Genomic DNA, 16,477 nt, shown 5'->3' on the forward strand with positions numbered 1-16,477 from the left:
AGAAGACTTTCATTAAGGATTAAATGATATTTGGTGGTTATTGGCAATGAGTGATCTAGGGTTTTTGGTACTCTTGATGAGTAATATACACTGGCCAGTATATTTAATTAGAAGTGATGTTACTTTATGGAAAGTGATATTTTCACTTGTGCATCTCGAGGTACCATAGTGGAAAGCATTGCACCTGAAATTATGATTTATGATTTCTACATATGTGCTCTAAACTGGATTGATTGTGATCAGGTTTGCAGCTGTTTAACTGAAACAAAAATAAAAACAGTTTCATATTTTATGATAACATTTTACTTGCATTGATTTTGATCAAGTTTGTGGTTGGTTTAGTACAAAAATGATGATAGTACGTTGCTATTTTTTGCATTTAGCGCAATGAAAAGTAATAAAATATAATATTGTAACTACCCAGTTATACAATTACCTGTTCTGTTGGAGCTTGGACTAAGGGTTAGTGTAGGATTTCTTACAAACTACCTATTAGATCATATTTGCATATTTTTAATGTCCAGGTACCCAAGTATATGCACTTTCAATTTTTTTTTTATTTTTTATTTCTTGAAAAAGTAACAATTATAGCATTACACTTACAATTTTTTTTTTTTGAAAAATCATCCATTTATAGCATCATAGTTTCTGTTGGACTTGGAATGAAAGAACAATGTACGAAACATATAAAACAATACAATTATATTATGTAACACTTTTTTCTTTAATTTTTTTGATGAAAAGTATGTCATTATTTCTTTTTATTAATGTCCAGGTTCACACAAAAGAACAATGGATTTATTCATATTTTTTTCACAATGAAATTTGAAAAATAGTTCAGCTGGACGGCTGGAGTGGTGTTGCTAAATATGTGGAGTTGAAGCTTGTGCCCGAGAAGATCCTCAATAGCAGCATATTGGTAGATTTGTAGAGTTGAAGTTCGAGACAATTTTGTAGTTATTATTATTTATTTTTTTTCACAAGCGTTTGATGTTTAAACTCATTATACGGTTGTTTTGAAAGTTTTTTTTTTATAGTTTTATGTAGCAATTGTGATTTTACCAAAACACTAATAGGAATCTAGAAAAACAGATGGATATACTATGTACTAAAACAATAGGCTATGCACAATGTGGCAAACCTAATAATTAACCATTTATTTATGTTTGTTGTTAAAAAACCATTTTTATCATGTTTCTAAAATATTTTTCTACATAGAAATAAAATTAAATAATAACAAAAACAGAAATAATGAGAAGACAATCATTAAAAATAAGTCGAATCAAGATAAAAATGAAAATGAAGCCCGAATTCGATCCCGACACTTATGATCCTATCCAAAAAAACTGTGAATATGAGCACTAAACCTGTTGTATGTGTTTTTTTAGTATTAACTATGAAGGTCTATTAGAATTCACCTAAAATTTTCATAATATTAATTTAATTATTTTATTCAATGTATAATCAATTAATTTTGGTGTTGTGCACTGAAATGATATTTTTAATATTTAATAATTGTTTATGATAAATTTATAAACAACATAAGTATATGTCATTAAAAAGTTGGACATAAGAATAAATTTATACTAATTGGTTGTACTTTGATCGATGATATACTTCATATATATTTATTATGAGTTATCAGATTTGATGTCCGCATATTTTAACCGAAAATACACTAATTTACTAGAATAAATTTTTTTTATAAAAACGTAAATAGTGTAAAAAACCATCATCTATGAAAACATTTATTTTCTTAGAGAGAAAACAATCCCATACTATTATCTATTAACCAATTTTCAACATATTATTTGCTCAAAATCAATATCACATTTAGATGAATCGCTAAATATTCATTTACACTAATTCAAAAAAATTATTTGGTCCAAAAAATAAACGGTCATTGAACATAGTAAAATCGAAACCTTGGACCCGATACCCTAAAAAAAACAATTTGTTACATCATATCCACTTTGAACATACAACATATGACCACCATACTAACACTTATGCTCTAAATCCACTTTAGGGTGTTGTGTTCATTTATATAGTTAATATGACTTAAAATAAATATTAACTATGCATTTGAGGATGTCATGTTCTTATTAATGAAAATACTTTTATATTCGACTATGTTTTGCGATGACAACCAATTAAGCTCATAGTCAAATAATTTCAAATATAGGTATATATCTATCCGGGTATTCTCGCATGGGCAATTTTACGTTGCATTGTCCAGAGGGACATCACATGGCAATATGAATGTATTAGTAAAGCCTAAAAAAGGTTCAATGATGATGAAGCCTATACCTCAAACAGTCAAATATAATGTATAAACAAGTGTTGCGATTAATATTGTACATATAACATTAGTAATTAAATATACATTGTTTTAAGTTTGTCTTTTATTTTTTTAGTTATTATAATCTGACGATTAAAATTTCACAAACTTGTTATGGAAAATCTTAATAAGTTTTAGACAAAATTACATAAATGGTCCCCATGGTTTCCAAAATTCTTGGTTTTTGTCCCAAACTTTTTTCGTCATATAGATGGTTCAGGTGGTTTTTGTCCTGAAAAGAAACTAATTACTGAAACAAAGTATTCGCCGCCCGCCGCTTTGCGCGGGTATACGACTAGTATATATATATATATATATATATATATATATATATATATATATATATATATATATATATATATATATGTGTGTGTGTGTGTGTGTGTGTGTGTGTGTGTGTGTGTGTGTGTGTGTGTGTGTGTGTGTGTTCCGACTGGTAGCGGTTTCAGAAAAATAAGAACAGGAATCGAAATTGCTTAAGGAGGTTCTAATTCTGGAACCAACGATTCCAAGGCGTTTCCAGTTCTGAAAACGGATACTCAGTTGCGCTACTTATATCCTTAAAAACCAGGAGCTTGAATTCAGATCGAGAGACCATAGCTTTTCGAAAGTTTGCATTAGCAGCTTGATCGACCATATCCTTGAAAGGTTGCTTCACCTACAAATCATTTTATCTCGTTACCTTCTTTGAACAAATCAAAGCCTGCACAAAGCTCTCTTCTCTCTGATCGTTATCAATAATATGATTGATCATATTTCATGAAAGTCCATCTGAGGATATTAATAAATTCTCATAAGTTTCTATAATTGTCAGATCTACTAAATGTCGTGGATTCAAACTTTGTTGGATTTTTGATAATTTTTCTTGATTTTGACTAAATCGTGAAGCTTTGATCATGGCAAACTAAGTGTTGAAACCAGATTAAATGTCATAGACTCCAACCAAAACCTTGTTATCTCGATTACATATTGTAGTGGGTAGAGCTTATGGAAAACATTAACAAATACTAGTGCGCCGGAGGTTTTTCGTTAGGCTAAGCGGAGTGGAGGTCGCCACTGGCCTCGCTACGCTCGCTAGCCACCTTGAAACACCCCCTAGCACTCGCTAAGGGTCGCTACCGGGCACTCGTCGATGTTTTAGCGAGAAGAAAGAGAAAGAACAACGCATTGTGATTGGTTGGAAGAAGACGAAGCGGAAATCGGTTTTGGTGTTATTTTGCTTTTGATCTGGGTTTACGCTTGTTGCTCTCCAATACCAACAAAATCGTAGAGGCTCGCCAGTTGATCGGTTCACTCTTCGTCGAAGCTCCTTCTCCAAAAAAAGAAAAACATCCCTTGATGCTCCCGCTCCAAAACTCACTCGACATACGAGATAATCAATTTCGAACCAGCGACTCAAGAAATTGGCATCTACGGATGTCAATTCTGAACAACGACTCAAGAATGTGTCAATTGAGAATGTCTCGATGTCAAGTATGAATTTGTCGACTAAGAATTGAGGTACACATTACTCATTACACAATCGATTTGTAATTATGTATAGTTTTATATGGTGCTCTTTCTGTTTTTCTTTCAAGATCAATATAGAAGACCTTGTGGAACATTGATAGGCACACACATGTTGTACAAATGCTAACCGATTTTCTGTTTTTTTTTTCTTGGGAGTTTGATTTCATATATTTTGTTGTTTTACCCTAAACTGTGTAGAACATAAAAATTGCAAGTACTCTTTATTTTTGTATGAACACTAAGTGTTGGATAAAATTCCTCAATGAAAAACTTCCTCCAGTTTTGGGCTCCTCTGCTTGTTTACACTTATAAAATCAAATGCATATCTGGTTTTTATTGAATTTGTAAACGAATATTATTTATGTGATTGTTAACACTTTCAATTCAATCTTTTCAGAGCATACTCTGTGATTTGCAATGAATGAACATATATTTTTATTTTTCTTTGCTTTGTATAGGAAAAATCCAAGAAGGTAATGTATGATTGCAAATGCAGGAACTTTATTTGCATATGGTGTAACAAGCAGTGGGAAGACACATACTATGCATGTAAGCACAATTTTTTTTTCCTGTGATATTAATGAAGTGTAATGATCTTGAGTGGTATTTACAAGCTCATATTCCATTTATGATGGCATTTAAGTAAGAATATAGTATGTGTAATCCATTTAATATGGATAATGGAGTAATAGTTGCTCTATATCTTAAAAAGGATATGATAGGAGCTTGTGGTATATACTATATAGCAATTATTAATTAGGGTTTTAAGCATTCATATCCTCCAAGGGAAATGACATAAATATCAACTATCAAGGGTAGTTTCCAAAGTGAACGAGGGCATTTTCGGATATCAACTAGCAAAGTTTCCCATGTTTTTCAAAATCCCAAATGTGGGAGATGATTTGACTTTAACAAAAGTCAAAAGAGGTTTTGAAATGTGTGACATTGTTCTTAGATATACAATTAAATTTGAATGTTCTTCCATGATTGGTATTTGGTTCCATTCCAATATATATATTATTCTGAAAAAAATTTGGAGCTACCGTATTTCTTTCAAATTTAAAAAAGAGTAATTTATTTGAATGTTGGTTGATTATTTATAAAGTAATTTAATTAAATTAGAAAAAAAAAATAAGAAAAAGAATGTTAGGAGTGTTACCACTCCTTATCAAATGCTAAGATTAGATGATAAATGGTAAAAAATGAGGTGTCACTCTAAAATCTGACCTGGCAAGTGTTAGGAGTATTGCCACTTCGTTTAACCTTAGAGAGAGAGAGAGAGGTTTGTTGGAGATCTTGCAACACCAGATGTTGGGGAAAGAAGCCAATGGATTTGGGAAGAAATATTATGGGTTTTTTTTTAATTAAGAAGTATGTAATTAGATAAGAAAAAAAAAAGTCAAACAAAATAGTTTTTTCAATTGTATTTAAATTTTCAGGACCAGTTTACAATTTACTTTTTTTTACAAAAAGAAAGAAAAAGCATATCTTAATTTGCCGTTTTTTATGCATATATTAGCTTTTCATTTGATTAATTTTTTAACATGTCGTTTTTAAATTTAATTAATTACTTAAGATGTTCTCAATTCTCATTCAACTACAACTACTTGCAATGTTGGATACAAATCTTTAAAATAACTTTTTCTATTATATAATACAAAATTCAAACAAATAACATCATGCTTCCATGAATTCAGACTTCAACAAGTCCATATGTTCGATTGCTATTTTATTCCTTAGGCAACCGAAAACACAAAAAAAGTAAAGAAAAACAAACCCAGAAGAAAAAAAAAATGAAACAAAATCAGTGTTTTGGGGCTTGAAACCGAATGTATAATTTCAGTATCAGTATAATAAACCGAAACAAACCAAAATATGTCCATTTCATCACCCCTTAAAAACAAGTTAATACTTGTAGTCCTTGACATGAAGGCTCTCCGAAGCGCCCTCACTCAAGGCTCCACCACCCTGATATTTCCCAAGTGTCGCCTCAGAATTAGCCTTGCACCTAGCCAAAAACGCCTCCTGAGCCTTCTTAACATTCTCTTCTTTTCCACCCCAAGCCTTAAGTGTACTCTGTTGTAGGGCACGTCCAAACGAAAAAGTCAAACTCCATGGCTTCTTTGCATCATACTTATTCATAGCATTAAGGTTAATCGTAGCCTCCTCCTCACTCTGACCACCCGACAAAAACACCACGGCTGGGACCGCTGGCGGCATGGTTCGTTGCAGGGCTCGAACCGTGTACTCCGCCACCACCTCGGGTGAAACCTTTTTGGCGTCCGACCCGGGTGTGACCATGTTGGGTTTCAAAAGAGTACCTTCTAGAAGGACTTTATTGTCATTTAGGGCTTTGTAGCATGCCGCAAGGACGCGTTCTGTTATGTCCGCGCATTTGTTAATATCGTGGGGCCCGTCGACCAGGATTTCGGGCTCCACGATTGGGACAAGACCATTTTCTTGACAGATGATTGCATATCGGGCTAGCCCGTATGCATTCTCATTGATGGCGAGCTGTGATGGCTCATTCTGGCCAATTTTCAGCACAGCTCGCCATTTGGCGAAACGGGCGCCGGCTTTGTAATACTCGGCGCACCGTTGGCCTAGACCGTCGAGACCAGTGGTGGTGGTCTCGCCGTTGGTCCCGGCTAGCTCGACTGTGCCCTTGTCGACTTTGATTCCGGGTAGGACTTTGGCTTCCTTCATCACATCAACAAAGAGCTTTCCTGCAAAAGTTGATATAAAATTTATAATGCTACAAGATCATGATGATCCTCTACTAGTAATAGTAAGAACAAAAATAGAAATAACAATATGCCTGCAGCAGTCTTTTGGTAAAGAGTTTCCTCAAAGAGAATAATGCCACTGATGTATTGGAGAGCACCAGGAGTGCAGAAAAGAAGCTCACGAAGAGCTCTTCGGTTTGCCTCATTATTCTCAGTATTGATGCTGGCAAGACGTTTTCCTATTGTCCCGGTTGACTCATCAGCAGCTAGAATACCCTTTCCAGGTGTACCAATGTAGGTAGCATTGGCAATAAGTTCATCTAATAAGAAGAAGATTCATGGAATAGTAGTAAATTAGTTGATATCATGGACAAATCTTGATCATGTCTATTCCTCTTTTGTTTATAATATAGCATATATTTACAAGTTTTTTTTTTCTTGTTAACATATTGTACTTTCATTTTGTTTCTAATCGGGACAATGTAATTTTAGAATAATATACGTAATTATAGCCGGGAAATCTCTTTGTATTGGATAACATTATTATGATTGGGTATGTTTTTCAAAGTACAATGTTGTAATGGGAAGAAATGTAAAACATATGCTATATTAACAATTCAACAAAAAGTGTATTGCTAATTCTTTCATGTATAACAAGATCAAAAGTTAAGTTATAGCGAAATAATCTCTTGATTCCTAGAAGAAGACAAGTTTGAAGTTATCAAAAAAACAAGATTACTGAAACCAGAACTCTTGCATTAATCCAAATAAAGAAACATTTGGCAGGTTCAATATCCAATTGTCCATGTATATAGAAAATAAAAATGAAAAACGGAAAATCTCCGATACAACAGTTGCTTAGAAAATCATTATATTAATAAAAGAAGGAATGGCCTACGGAAACCTAGCAATGACCAATAAATCAATTTGGTTTCAAATACAGATTATATTTTTTCACAAAACAGATCCATATGCAAAAAGAAGTTAACTTGGTAGAAGAATTATATATCAAACTTCTTCATGGTATCTGGATGTGAGTAATGCTAGTTCTTCAAATTGCAATATGGTTGTACAAAATGATTAGAGCATATATACATGAAAAGAAAATGAATTCATTCAAAGGCATTAATTAGTAAGTCCTGAAACCGATCCATGAAAACCATTTCAATACGTTAATTGCAACTTATTGCTAGATGTACCCAATATAATGTTATCAACGAAGTGTAAAGAGAATCTAATCACCGATGTCATTAAGCAATCATCCAAGATCTCTTCTGTATATTAAATTGCCACTTGATGAACATTACTCATCAATACATGTAATTTAGATATTACAATATCGATTAAAAGACAAGTAGAATAAAATACTTCCAAAAACAAACTATTTCATTGATTAAATCTGATCGCATGAAGAAAATACAGAAATAACGATCAGATGAAAAGCCAAAAAACAGAATACGTAAAAAAGGGTCTAAAAGAAAATGAACAGATTAACAAAAGAAAATGCATGAAATGGTGAAATGAGAGGAGTGAATTAGAGAGGGATGAAGATGATACCAGCATACTTTCCCTTGTAGCAAGACATGTTCGTGAGCGTTTGATGTTTACAGAATAGAGAATGGGAAGAATGGCGTTGATTGAATGATGTCGAAGGGCTTCTTTTTAAAGAGAAGAAAGAGCCATGGGAATTGCCGTTTTTAGTTGGCCTCCTGTCAAGAAACCGAATTCGAAGGCGGGTTTCTTTCCGTTTGACCATTTCCCTCCTCTACTTAATCTTCCGGTGTCTCCTTTTCACACCTTTATTTTTTTATTTATTTTCTTGGGAATTTTCTCAAAACAACCCAAGTACGAAGTATCTAATATATTTTCAAACATCATTTTTCTGCAAATATGTCGATCTTTCTTATTTGTTTTAAAAAATATCGTTAGTATAGTAAGTAATTATTGGAAAACCATACCCCATATCGTGTTTGTGTGTGTGTTATATTTATATTAAAGATAAATAACATGTATACAACACTCCTAATATGGTGGAGTTGATAAGTACATAAAATATACAATGACAACTCATCATAGCTATCTAATACCCCCCCCCCCCCCTTTTCTCAAGCGATAGGTTGGTGGACCAAGACGTAGCATAGCACAAAATTGCTCAAATTGAGGACGCGGAAGACTTTTAGTGAAGATGTCAGCCACCTGAAGCTTGGTTGGCACAAACTTGGTATAGAGCTTGCCAGAAGTAACAAGTTCACAAACAAAGTGATAATCAAGATCAATGTGTTTAGCACGCTTGTTGGAGACCGGATTTTGAGTCATAAAGAGAGCACTTTTGTTGTCACAAATGTATTCGCCATTGCTCTATACTCAGACTCACAACTGGAGCTAGAGACAGTTGGTTACTTCTTAGCACTCCAAGTCACTAAGTTGCCTCCAAGAAAAATGGAGTAGCCATAAGTAGGTCGCCTAGTCTCAATGCAACGAGCCCAATCTGCATCGGAATAGCCCAGAAGACAGTTTGTATGTGGTCGGAGAAAGGTGAGACCAAAAGAAATTGTGCCTTTGACACAGTGAAGAATACGTTTCACAATCTGAAAGTGAGCATTTGTTGGTGTTTGAAGAAATTGACCTACTTAATTTACAACATAAGAGAGATCTGGTCATGTGATGGTTAAGTACCGAAGAGCTCCAACTAAGGATCGATAAATAGTGACATCTCGAACTGGAGTACCATCAGACGTGAAAGTGTCATGAGTCGCTAGTGGAGTAGGCACTAGTTTAGAGTCAACAAGATCAGCTCAAGTAAGGATATTGATAGCATACATCGACTGACTTAGAAAAAGTCCATCATCTGTGTAGCTAACCTCTAAACCATGACAATAGTTTAGATCACCGAGATCTTTTATAGCAAACTCACAATTGAGACGAGTGGTGAAGGCATGTAGAGCAGATTCAATACAGATGGTAAGAATTATGCCGTCCACATACACAAGTAAATACATGATACAGGCATCTCGAGCATATATGAATAATGAAGGATTAGCACAGCTGCAAACAAAGACATGTGTGAGCAAAAAAGAGCTTAAGCGATGAAACCAAGCTCTAGGAGCTTGTTTTAGACCATGAAAGGCCTTGGATAATTTGCAAACATGGTTAGGAAATTACAGATCAACAAACCCCGATGGTTGCTCCATAAACACCGTTTCATCCAAATGACCATGTAGGAAAGCGTTTTTCACATCAAGTTTGTGTAATCGCCATTCATTCATAATATAAAGAGAGAGAGAGAGAGAGAGAGAGAGAGAGAGAGAACAATACGAACAGTGGCGGATTTTTCAACCAGACTAAAGGTGTGGGAATAGTCAACGACAGGAACCTGAGTAAATCCTTTAGCAACTAGTCAAGCTTTGAAGCGTTCTACAAAACCATTTGATTTATATTTTGTTTCATACACCCATTTGGAACAAACAACATTTGAGGCATGAGGCCTTGGTACTAACGACCAAGTTTTATTTTGTGTTAAAGCTTCCATTTCTTCATGCATGGCAGCCATCCAATGAGGATTTTTAGCTGCAGATTTAAAGCCTTTGGGTGGTGCGTTTGAAAGAAGAGCAATGCATAATGCATGAGTAGAGATAGCCATAAAATCAAGAAAATGTCGTGTCTTGTGGATTCCAGATTTAGATCGAGTAGTCCTAGGGTGAGAGTTACTTGGTTCTGGAGGATCTTGATGAGGAATTGGAGCGGCTTGATCAACAACTTGTAGATCAACAAGATTTTCATGCGTTGAAGTAGAGGGAGCCATAGTGGGCTCGACTTCAGGAGTGCATAGCCCGCAAGGAGGACAAGCATTTGATGTAGTTAGGCTATCAGGGCCTCGAAGATGAAGAAGACGTAACAAGCCCAGGTGTGGATCCGGTAGGATCTATGTGGTCATTAGATGGTTCTTCTTCAATAAAAGTATATAGATCCAATTTAAAGAAATCTTGAAGGCTTGTAGATCCAGCAAAGGGAGAAGAAGCTTGATCAAACATTGCATGAAGAGTGATGTATACTCGAGACGTAGTTGGGTCAAGGCACATAAACCTTTGTATTATGTGTCACACCCCCAAACCAGAATTGCGGAAACATTCGGGAGTGGATGACTTCATGTAGTATCATAACAGTTGAATATTTGTAAAGAAAGTAAACACAACCATCATAAATATAATTTAAAAGTTACATTGTTGCATGTGATACACGTCTCAAAATAAATTACAATATGATGATTTAATAAGTTTGAAAACTGACGCCTTAGCGTCCCTTCTCCAAAAGCTGATGTTTTACCTGTATTACTGAATCCCTGAGAAATACAAGTAGTTTTGAAAAAGTGTCAACAATTAAGTTGGTGAGTTCATAAGCGTTTTTGTATTACAATTGTATGCCTTTCTGTATAAAATAACTGAGTTTGTTTCTAGAAAATCCAATATCTTCCATAAATATGTGGTAGTTTGAAAAGTTTCAAAAACTGGAATGCATAAGTATTTTTCATACTTAAAATAGTGTAAGTAGGTTTATATATGTATATATATAATCACTAATGCGCTTGATAGCCCCGTAAATCAAAATGTTTTAATACTCCATGTGAGTTTTATAACCATGCTATTGATCCAGACTGCCTGTAACAACGTTCTTCAGGCGTTGAAGTGTTATGACGTTTGTCACCCCAGACCTGCCGGTCTAACTGTAGCTAACAGTTTAGGTGCGGGATTGTCAATCCCGTATAGATCTATACACAAGTATCACGCTCTCCCTACAAGAGATTATGGTTTATAATACAGGACTTGAAATGTGTACTTGAAAGTACGGTGTAGTCAAATGTCTCACAAAATTTATTATTAATAGATTTACGAAATGAAAAGTCCATTTTCCTTGTAAGTGTAAGTATTTCCTCTTTATAGTGTTTATAGTATGTAAAATGTCATGAATAACTCGTAAACTATACCTACTATAGCTTTTCGAAAATGTGTTCCATTAAAATGATAAATCTTGGTGTATTACTAACTTCGCATGTAAAGTGTGACATTAGTAGTAATATTGTTTAGCATTTATAAACAAAAATGTAGACGAAGTATTTGAAATCCTATGTAACGATTTGTATTTTTACATAAGTTTTTCTTGTGTTTCACTTGTATTTCCCCCCCCCCCCCCCTAAAGTATAGTAAAAACGTGAAAATAAAGGGGTATGAACTCACCTGGAAAGTGTGGTGATTTGAAGAAAACGAGATTTTTCTCGGGCAGCACTTCTACAGGAAAGAGGTCGATTTCTCAAAAATCTCGGAGCTTCGGACCTTTTTCGGAGCTTGGATATGAAACCGGGGTGTCGGGGTAGTCTCGAGATAGTAGAAGTATGAAACTCGGGAGAGAAAATGGTGAATGAGCAATTAAATCCCGAAAGTCTCGCATGCTATTTATAGGAGGGCTGCCAGGCCTCGTACGCTGGGCGTACTCCGAAGTACGCGGGGCGTACGTCATCCATGATGACACATCGGGCGCCGGTCTTCAGATGGGACGGTAGTAGAGTAGTATAGGGGAGACGTGGCCGATCCGAGGCCGCGTATGGCGTACGCGGGGAGTACACCCTCTCGATTTATGTGCCCCGATCTTCTAAATTGTGTAACTTTCTCATACGAGCTCCTTTTTTGACGTTATTTATTTTCATGCGTAGGTGAGAATATACTCTACAACTCTCGTTTAGATTTCGTCGGCAAATTTTGAATTTATTTTTAATTATATATTTTTAATAGGCCGGGACAGGAAAAATCTGTTAAAAATTAATAACTTCTTCATCCGACGTCCGTTTTCCTCTGTCTTTTTACTGTTGTGCTACTATTGTCGAGACCTTCAATTCTCGTTTAGGTTGCGTCGGCCAAAAATCGCTTGATCTTTTTCGAGTTTTTAGCTGTCTACTGCTGTTCTGGAACTTAGATAAATCATAACTTCCTCATACGAAGTCAGATTTGGACGTTCTTTTTATGTACGTTCACGGTTTGTTATTATCTACGACTTTCGTTTAGATACTTAAGGCTAAAAGTATTTTATTGAAATTTCACTTTTTACGCTTAACAGTGTTTTACCAGTTTTGCCACGGATCTTTGATTGGTCATAACTTCTTCGTTATAACTCGGATTTGAGTGTTTTTTATATTTCTGAAAACCTTGACACGATATCTAACATTTTATGTATCCCAATTGAGAGTTTTGAACATTTCATTTTTGACGCTATTTTTATTGATTCCAAAAATAGATTTTAATATTTGACTTTTTGAACATTACATTGACTTGGAATATCGGGTTGTCACTTTATGTAACATCCGTGATTTGGTATGTTTGCTTTTAGCCCCTTAACACAAAATCTACATCTTTTTGGTCCCTAGCTAGTACGTGGGGCGTACTCTATGAGTTCGCTTAGCGTACTAGATATTTTCTGGACGCGGGATTCACCCACGTACGCGGGGAGCACGTGGAGTACGCGTTTAAGCAAATTACACCACCTTTGGAGATTCTATTGATCAACCTCCATCACTCTCTATCCTAAAAACAAAACCCTAAGTGCTTTTAGTGAGTTTTGAGCTTGAAAGTGTTTTTGTTGGTGTTTTGGGATGAATAAGAATAAGAGGAACACTTGGAGGTTGCTTGGGAGTAGCTTGTGCTTGTAGATCCAGAGTTATCTTCACCTTAGCAAGCCATTTGAGGTAAAAAGCTCTCATCTTATTGATTCGATGTGCTAGATTCAACTTAGAGTGTTATTTATGCATTTTTTTTAGTCTTTTGAGCCAAAGATGAGTTTATGGTTGTCACACCCCCAGCCGTCGGCGGAAACACCGGGCTGTGTAACGTCATTCTTCGTATCACAGTTATATAACATACATTGAACAATACTAAAGAAAATAAATACCTTTATTGATGATTGAAAGTTACATTATTGTTTTCCTAGTACTCATTACATAATAACCGACTATGGCATACTTCTTAATGAACAGAAAGGTAACAGTAAAACTTCTGCTGTTCGAATACATACCAGCTTTTCAATTTCCTGAAAACACATGCATTTAAAAATACGTCAACATAAAGTAGGTGAGTCCACAGGTTTTGACTCCATATAAAAATAATACATTTTCCAAGTTCAAAAGTATAGTTTTGAAAGTATCATTTTGACTCTCCAACATTTAGTATATATATTAGGTATAATAGTTTACTTATCAATTAAGTGTTATACCTAAACATTCCTTGAACCTAGGGTATAAGTAGGGGGAAACTTATACTTAACATTAATACTTGTATTCGACAAAGTATAATGTTTCTAACAATTTGCTACCATGAGCCTGTAACCGTTGCTATGACATAATACCTCTGATAAAACACACTCATGATTTACCATGAGAAACAACACACTCATCATTTCCATGAGAAATAACACTCATGATTTCCATGAGAACAACACCGTACGCTTCATTGACGCCGGAACAATAACAAGTAAAAGGATAGTTCGTCACTTGCTTATGGTTGACTGTAGCTAACAATCACAAGTGGGGTGGTCAACCCGTATACTAATTATACATGACTTCCTCGCTCACACGGGATTAACGGTTACAGTTCAGAGGATTTCCTTTAAGATCCCCAATCTTAGTTGATGAATACAATCACTCATGTAGACTTTGAAGGCATCCTTTAGCTCTAACAACAAAAGCATTTTCATGTCTAAAACCCTAAGTTACTAGACTATGCTTTTAAACATTAATCCTAACTTTATAACATTTAGGCAGTATAACAGCTATAACTTGAAGTAAAATCAGGATTTATCTTGAAATAATACCAATAACAACAATAAAATATAACATACCAAGTTTTATCTTGTCATAAAACTAACAATAACAACATACAACATACCAAGTTTTATCTCGACATAAAACCAATAACAACAACATACTTTATAAATTAACATATAGAACTTCCGAATATAACTTCAAAACTATATCACACATTACATATATATAGAATCCTAAGTATAACTCAAGATCTACATTAGTATAATAACATGCTAACAAGTTGATAAAAGTTGTATATATTATATTTAAAACAACTATATCCCGGTTATTATAACTATCTATGTTGATACTAATATATTATTTTATAGACATAATAGTAACATATATACAATATTTAGCATGCGTTTTCCCCCGAAATATTAGAAAGTGGGGCCGTGAAACTCACCCTAGTAGCGTGATTTTATGTAATCTAAGCAGAAACGGTCATCGGTACGAGGTCGTCGGGGCTCGGGATGCAAGAGGGCTTCAGCAAAGGAGAGAGGAGGAGGAAGTTTAGGCGTAAGGATGGCTGGAGTCGAACCTGCTATTTATAGTAAGATTTTTGGCCCTCACGTCGTGAGTTTTATAAGACTCACGTCGTGAATCTAGCATGATCATCTCATAGACTTGCCATTTGTGTCCCTAGCTTCGGAAGGTGGTCAGATGAGTCCTCACGTCGTGAGAAACTCCTTGTTCACGTCGTGAGTTTGGAACTTATCCCTTCGTAGCCTCATCACACACCTTCTAGATTCCGAGATGTGGGAAAATGACGCCTCACGTCGTGAGTTTCTGTGCTCACGTTGTGAGCTCAGTCAGATTAGGGTTTCTGAGAGCTGAATCTTCGGAAGGTCGTAACTTTCGCATATGAACTCCGTTTTTGACGTTCTTTATATGCACGCGTAGGTATTTACGAGTACTACAACTCTCTTTTAGACTCCAATAGCTAATTATAAGCCTATTTAATGTTTCTCTTATTATAGATATTTATAGTGTTTGGTGTATCATAACTTCTTCATGCGAAGTCATATTCAGACATTCTCTGTATTTTTGGAATCGTATGGATGTATACTTTGAGTTACATCATAAAAAAAGTTCATATTTGTATTAGAATTTATCTTGAACTACATAGTACGTTTATCACATTACTAGTTTAACAACATCACATTACATGATTGGCATAAGCACATGTGATTGTCTATTGACCTATTTTGACTAGTGTTATATTCTCCCCCCGTTAGAATAATTTCGTCCCGAAATTTATCTTATGGATGGGATTTTGTCAAACAGTTGGGGGTACTTTTCTTTCATCTGATCTTCACGTTCCCAAGTAAATTCAGGTCCTCGTAAAGAGTTCCCTCGAACTTTCACTATGGGAATACGACTTTGCTTTAATCGTTTGACTTCTCGATCCATGATCTCAACAGGTTCTTCTACAAAGTTGAGTTTCATATTGACTTGCATCTCTTCGAGAAGTATAACAAGAGTGTCATCGGATAGACATCTTTTGAGATTTGATACGTGAAAAACATCGTGCACATTACTTAGTTCTTGAGGCAACTTGAGTTGGTATGCGACAGAACCAATTCTTGCTAGAATTTCAAAAGGTCCTATATACCGTGGGTTTAGTTTGCCTCGTTTCCCGAATCAAATTACGCCTTTCCAAGGAGAGACCTTCGACATTACTTTATCTCCAACTTGGAATTCTAAAGGCTTACGTCTTACGTCAGCATAGCTCTTTTGACGATCACATGCAGCCTTTAATTGATCCTTAATTTGCACGATCTTTTCAGTTGTCTCGTGGATTATTCCTGGTCCAGTATGTAAGGTATCGCCTGTACATTCTATGGCCATCTGCGTAACTCCAACCTCTGCCCAACATATTGGGGAACGACATTTTTGTCCATAAAGAGCCTCAAACGGTGCAACCTTGATGCTGGTGTGATGACTATTGTTGTAGGAAAACTCAATTAACGGTAAATGAGTATCCCACACATTTCCACAGTCTATTACACAGGCTCGGAGCATATCTTCTAAAGTCTGAATGGTTCTCTCGCTCTG

General features: G+C 35.2%; 1 protein-coding gene across 1 annotated transcript; it reads right to left on the reverse strand.

Moving 5' to 3' along the window:
• Positions 1–5,645: 5,645 nt before the first annotated feature.
• LOC145119738 (fructose-bisphosphate aldolase 6, cytosolic-like) lies at positions 5,646–8,266 on the reverse strand. Its single transcript, XM_079055455.1, has 3 exons — positions 8,134–8,266; positions 6,669–6,896; positions 5,646–6,576 (listed from the first exon to the last, which is right to left on the reverse strand). The coding sequence occupies exons 1-3, from the start codon at positions 8,159–8,161 to the stop codon at positions 5,756–5,758; spliced, it is 1,077 nt and encodes a 358-aa protein (XP_078911581.1). The 5' UTR covers positions 8,162–8,266; the 3' UTR covers positions 5,646–5,755.
• Between the last annotated feature and the right edge of the window lie 8,211 nt (positions 8,267–16,477).

The sequence above is a fragment of the Lactuca virosa genome, chromosome 6 (genome assembly GCF_052849685.1).
Source record: "Lactuca virosa cultivar CGN04683 chromosome 6, Lactuca_virosa_CGN04683_v6, whole genome shotgun sequence".
NCBI classification, from domain to species: Eukaryota; Viridiplantae; Streptophyta; class Magnoliopsida; order Asterales; family Asteraceae; genus Lactuca; species Lactuca virosa.

Coding starts and splice junctions, on each gene's coding strand:
- LOC145119738 (XM_079055455.1), bottom strand. CDS start 8,161: ATGTCTTGCTACAAGGGAAAGTATGCTG. Junction 6,897..8,133: donor CTACAAGGGAAAGTATGCTG/GTATCATCTTCA, acceptor TCTTCTTATTAG/ATGAACTTATTGCCAATGCT. Junction 6,577..6,668: donor TTACCAAAAGACTGCTGCAG/GCATATTGTTAT, acceptor CAACTTTTGCAG/GAAAGCTCTTTGTTGATGTG.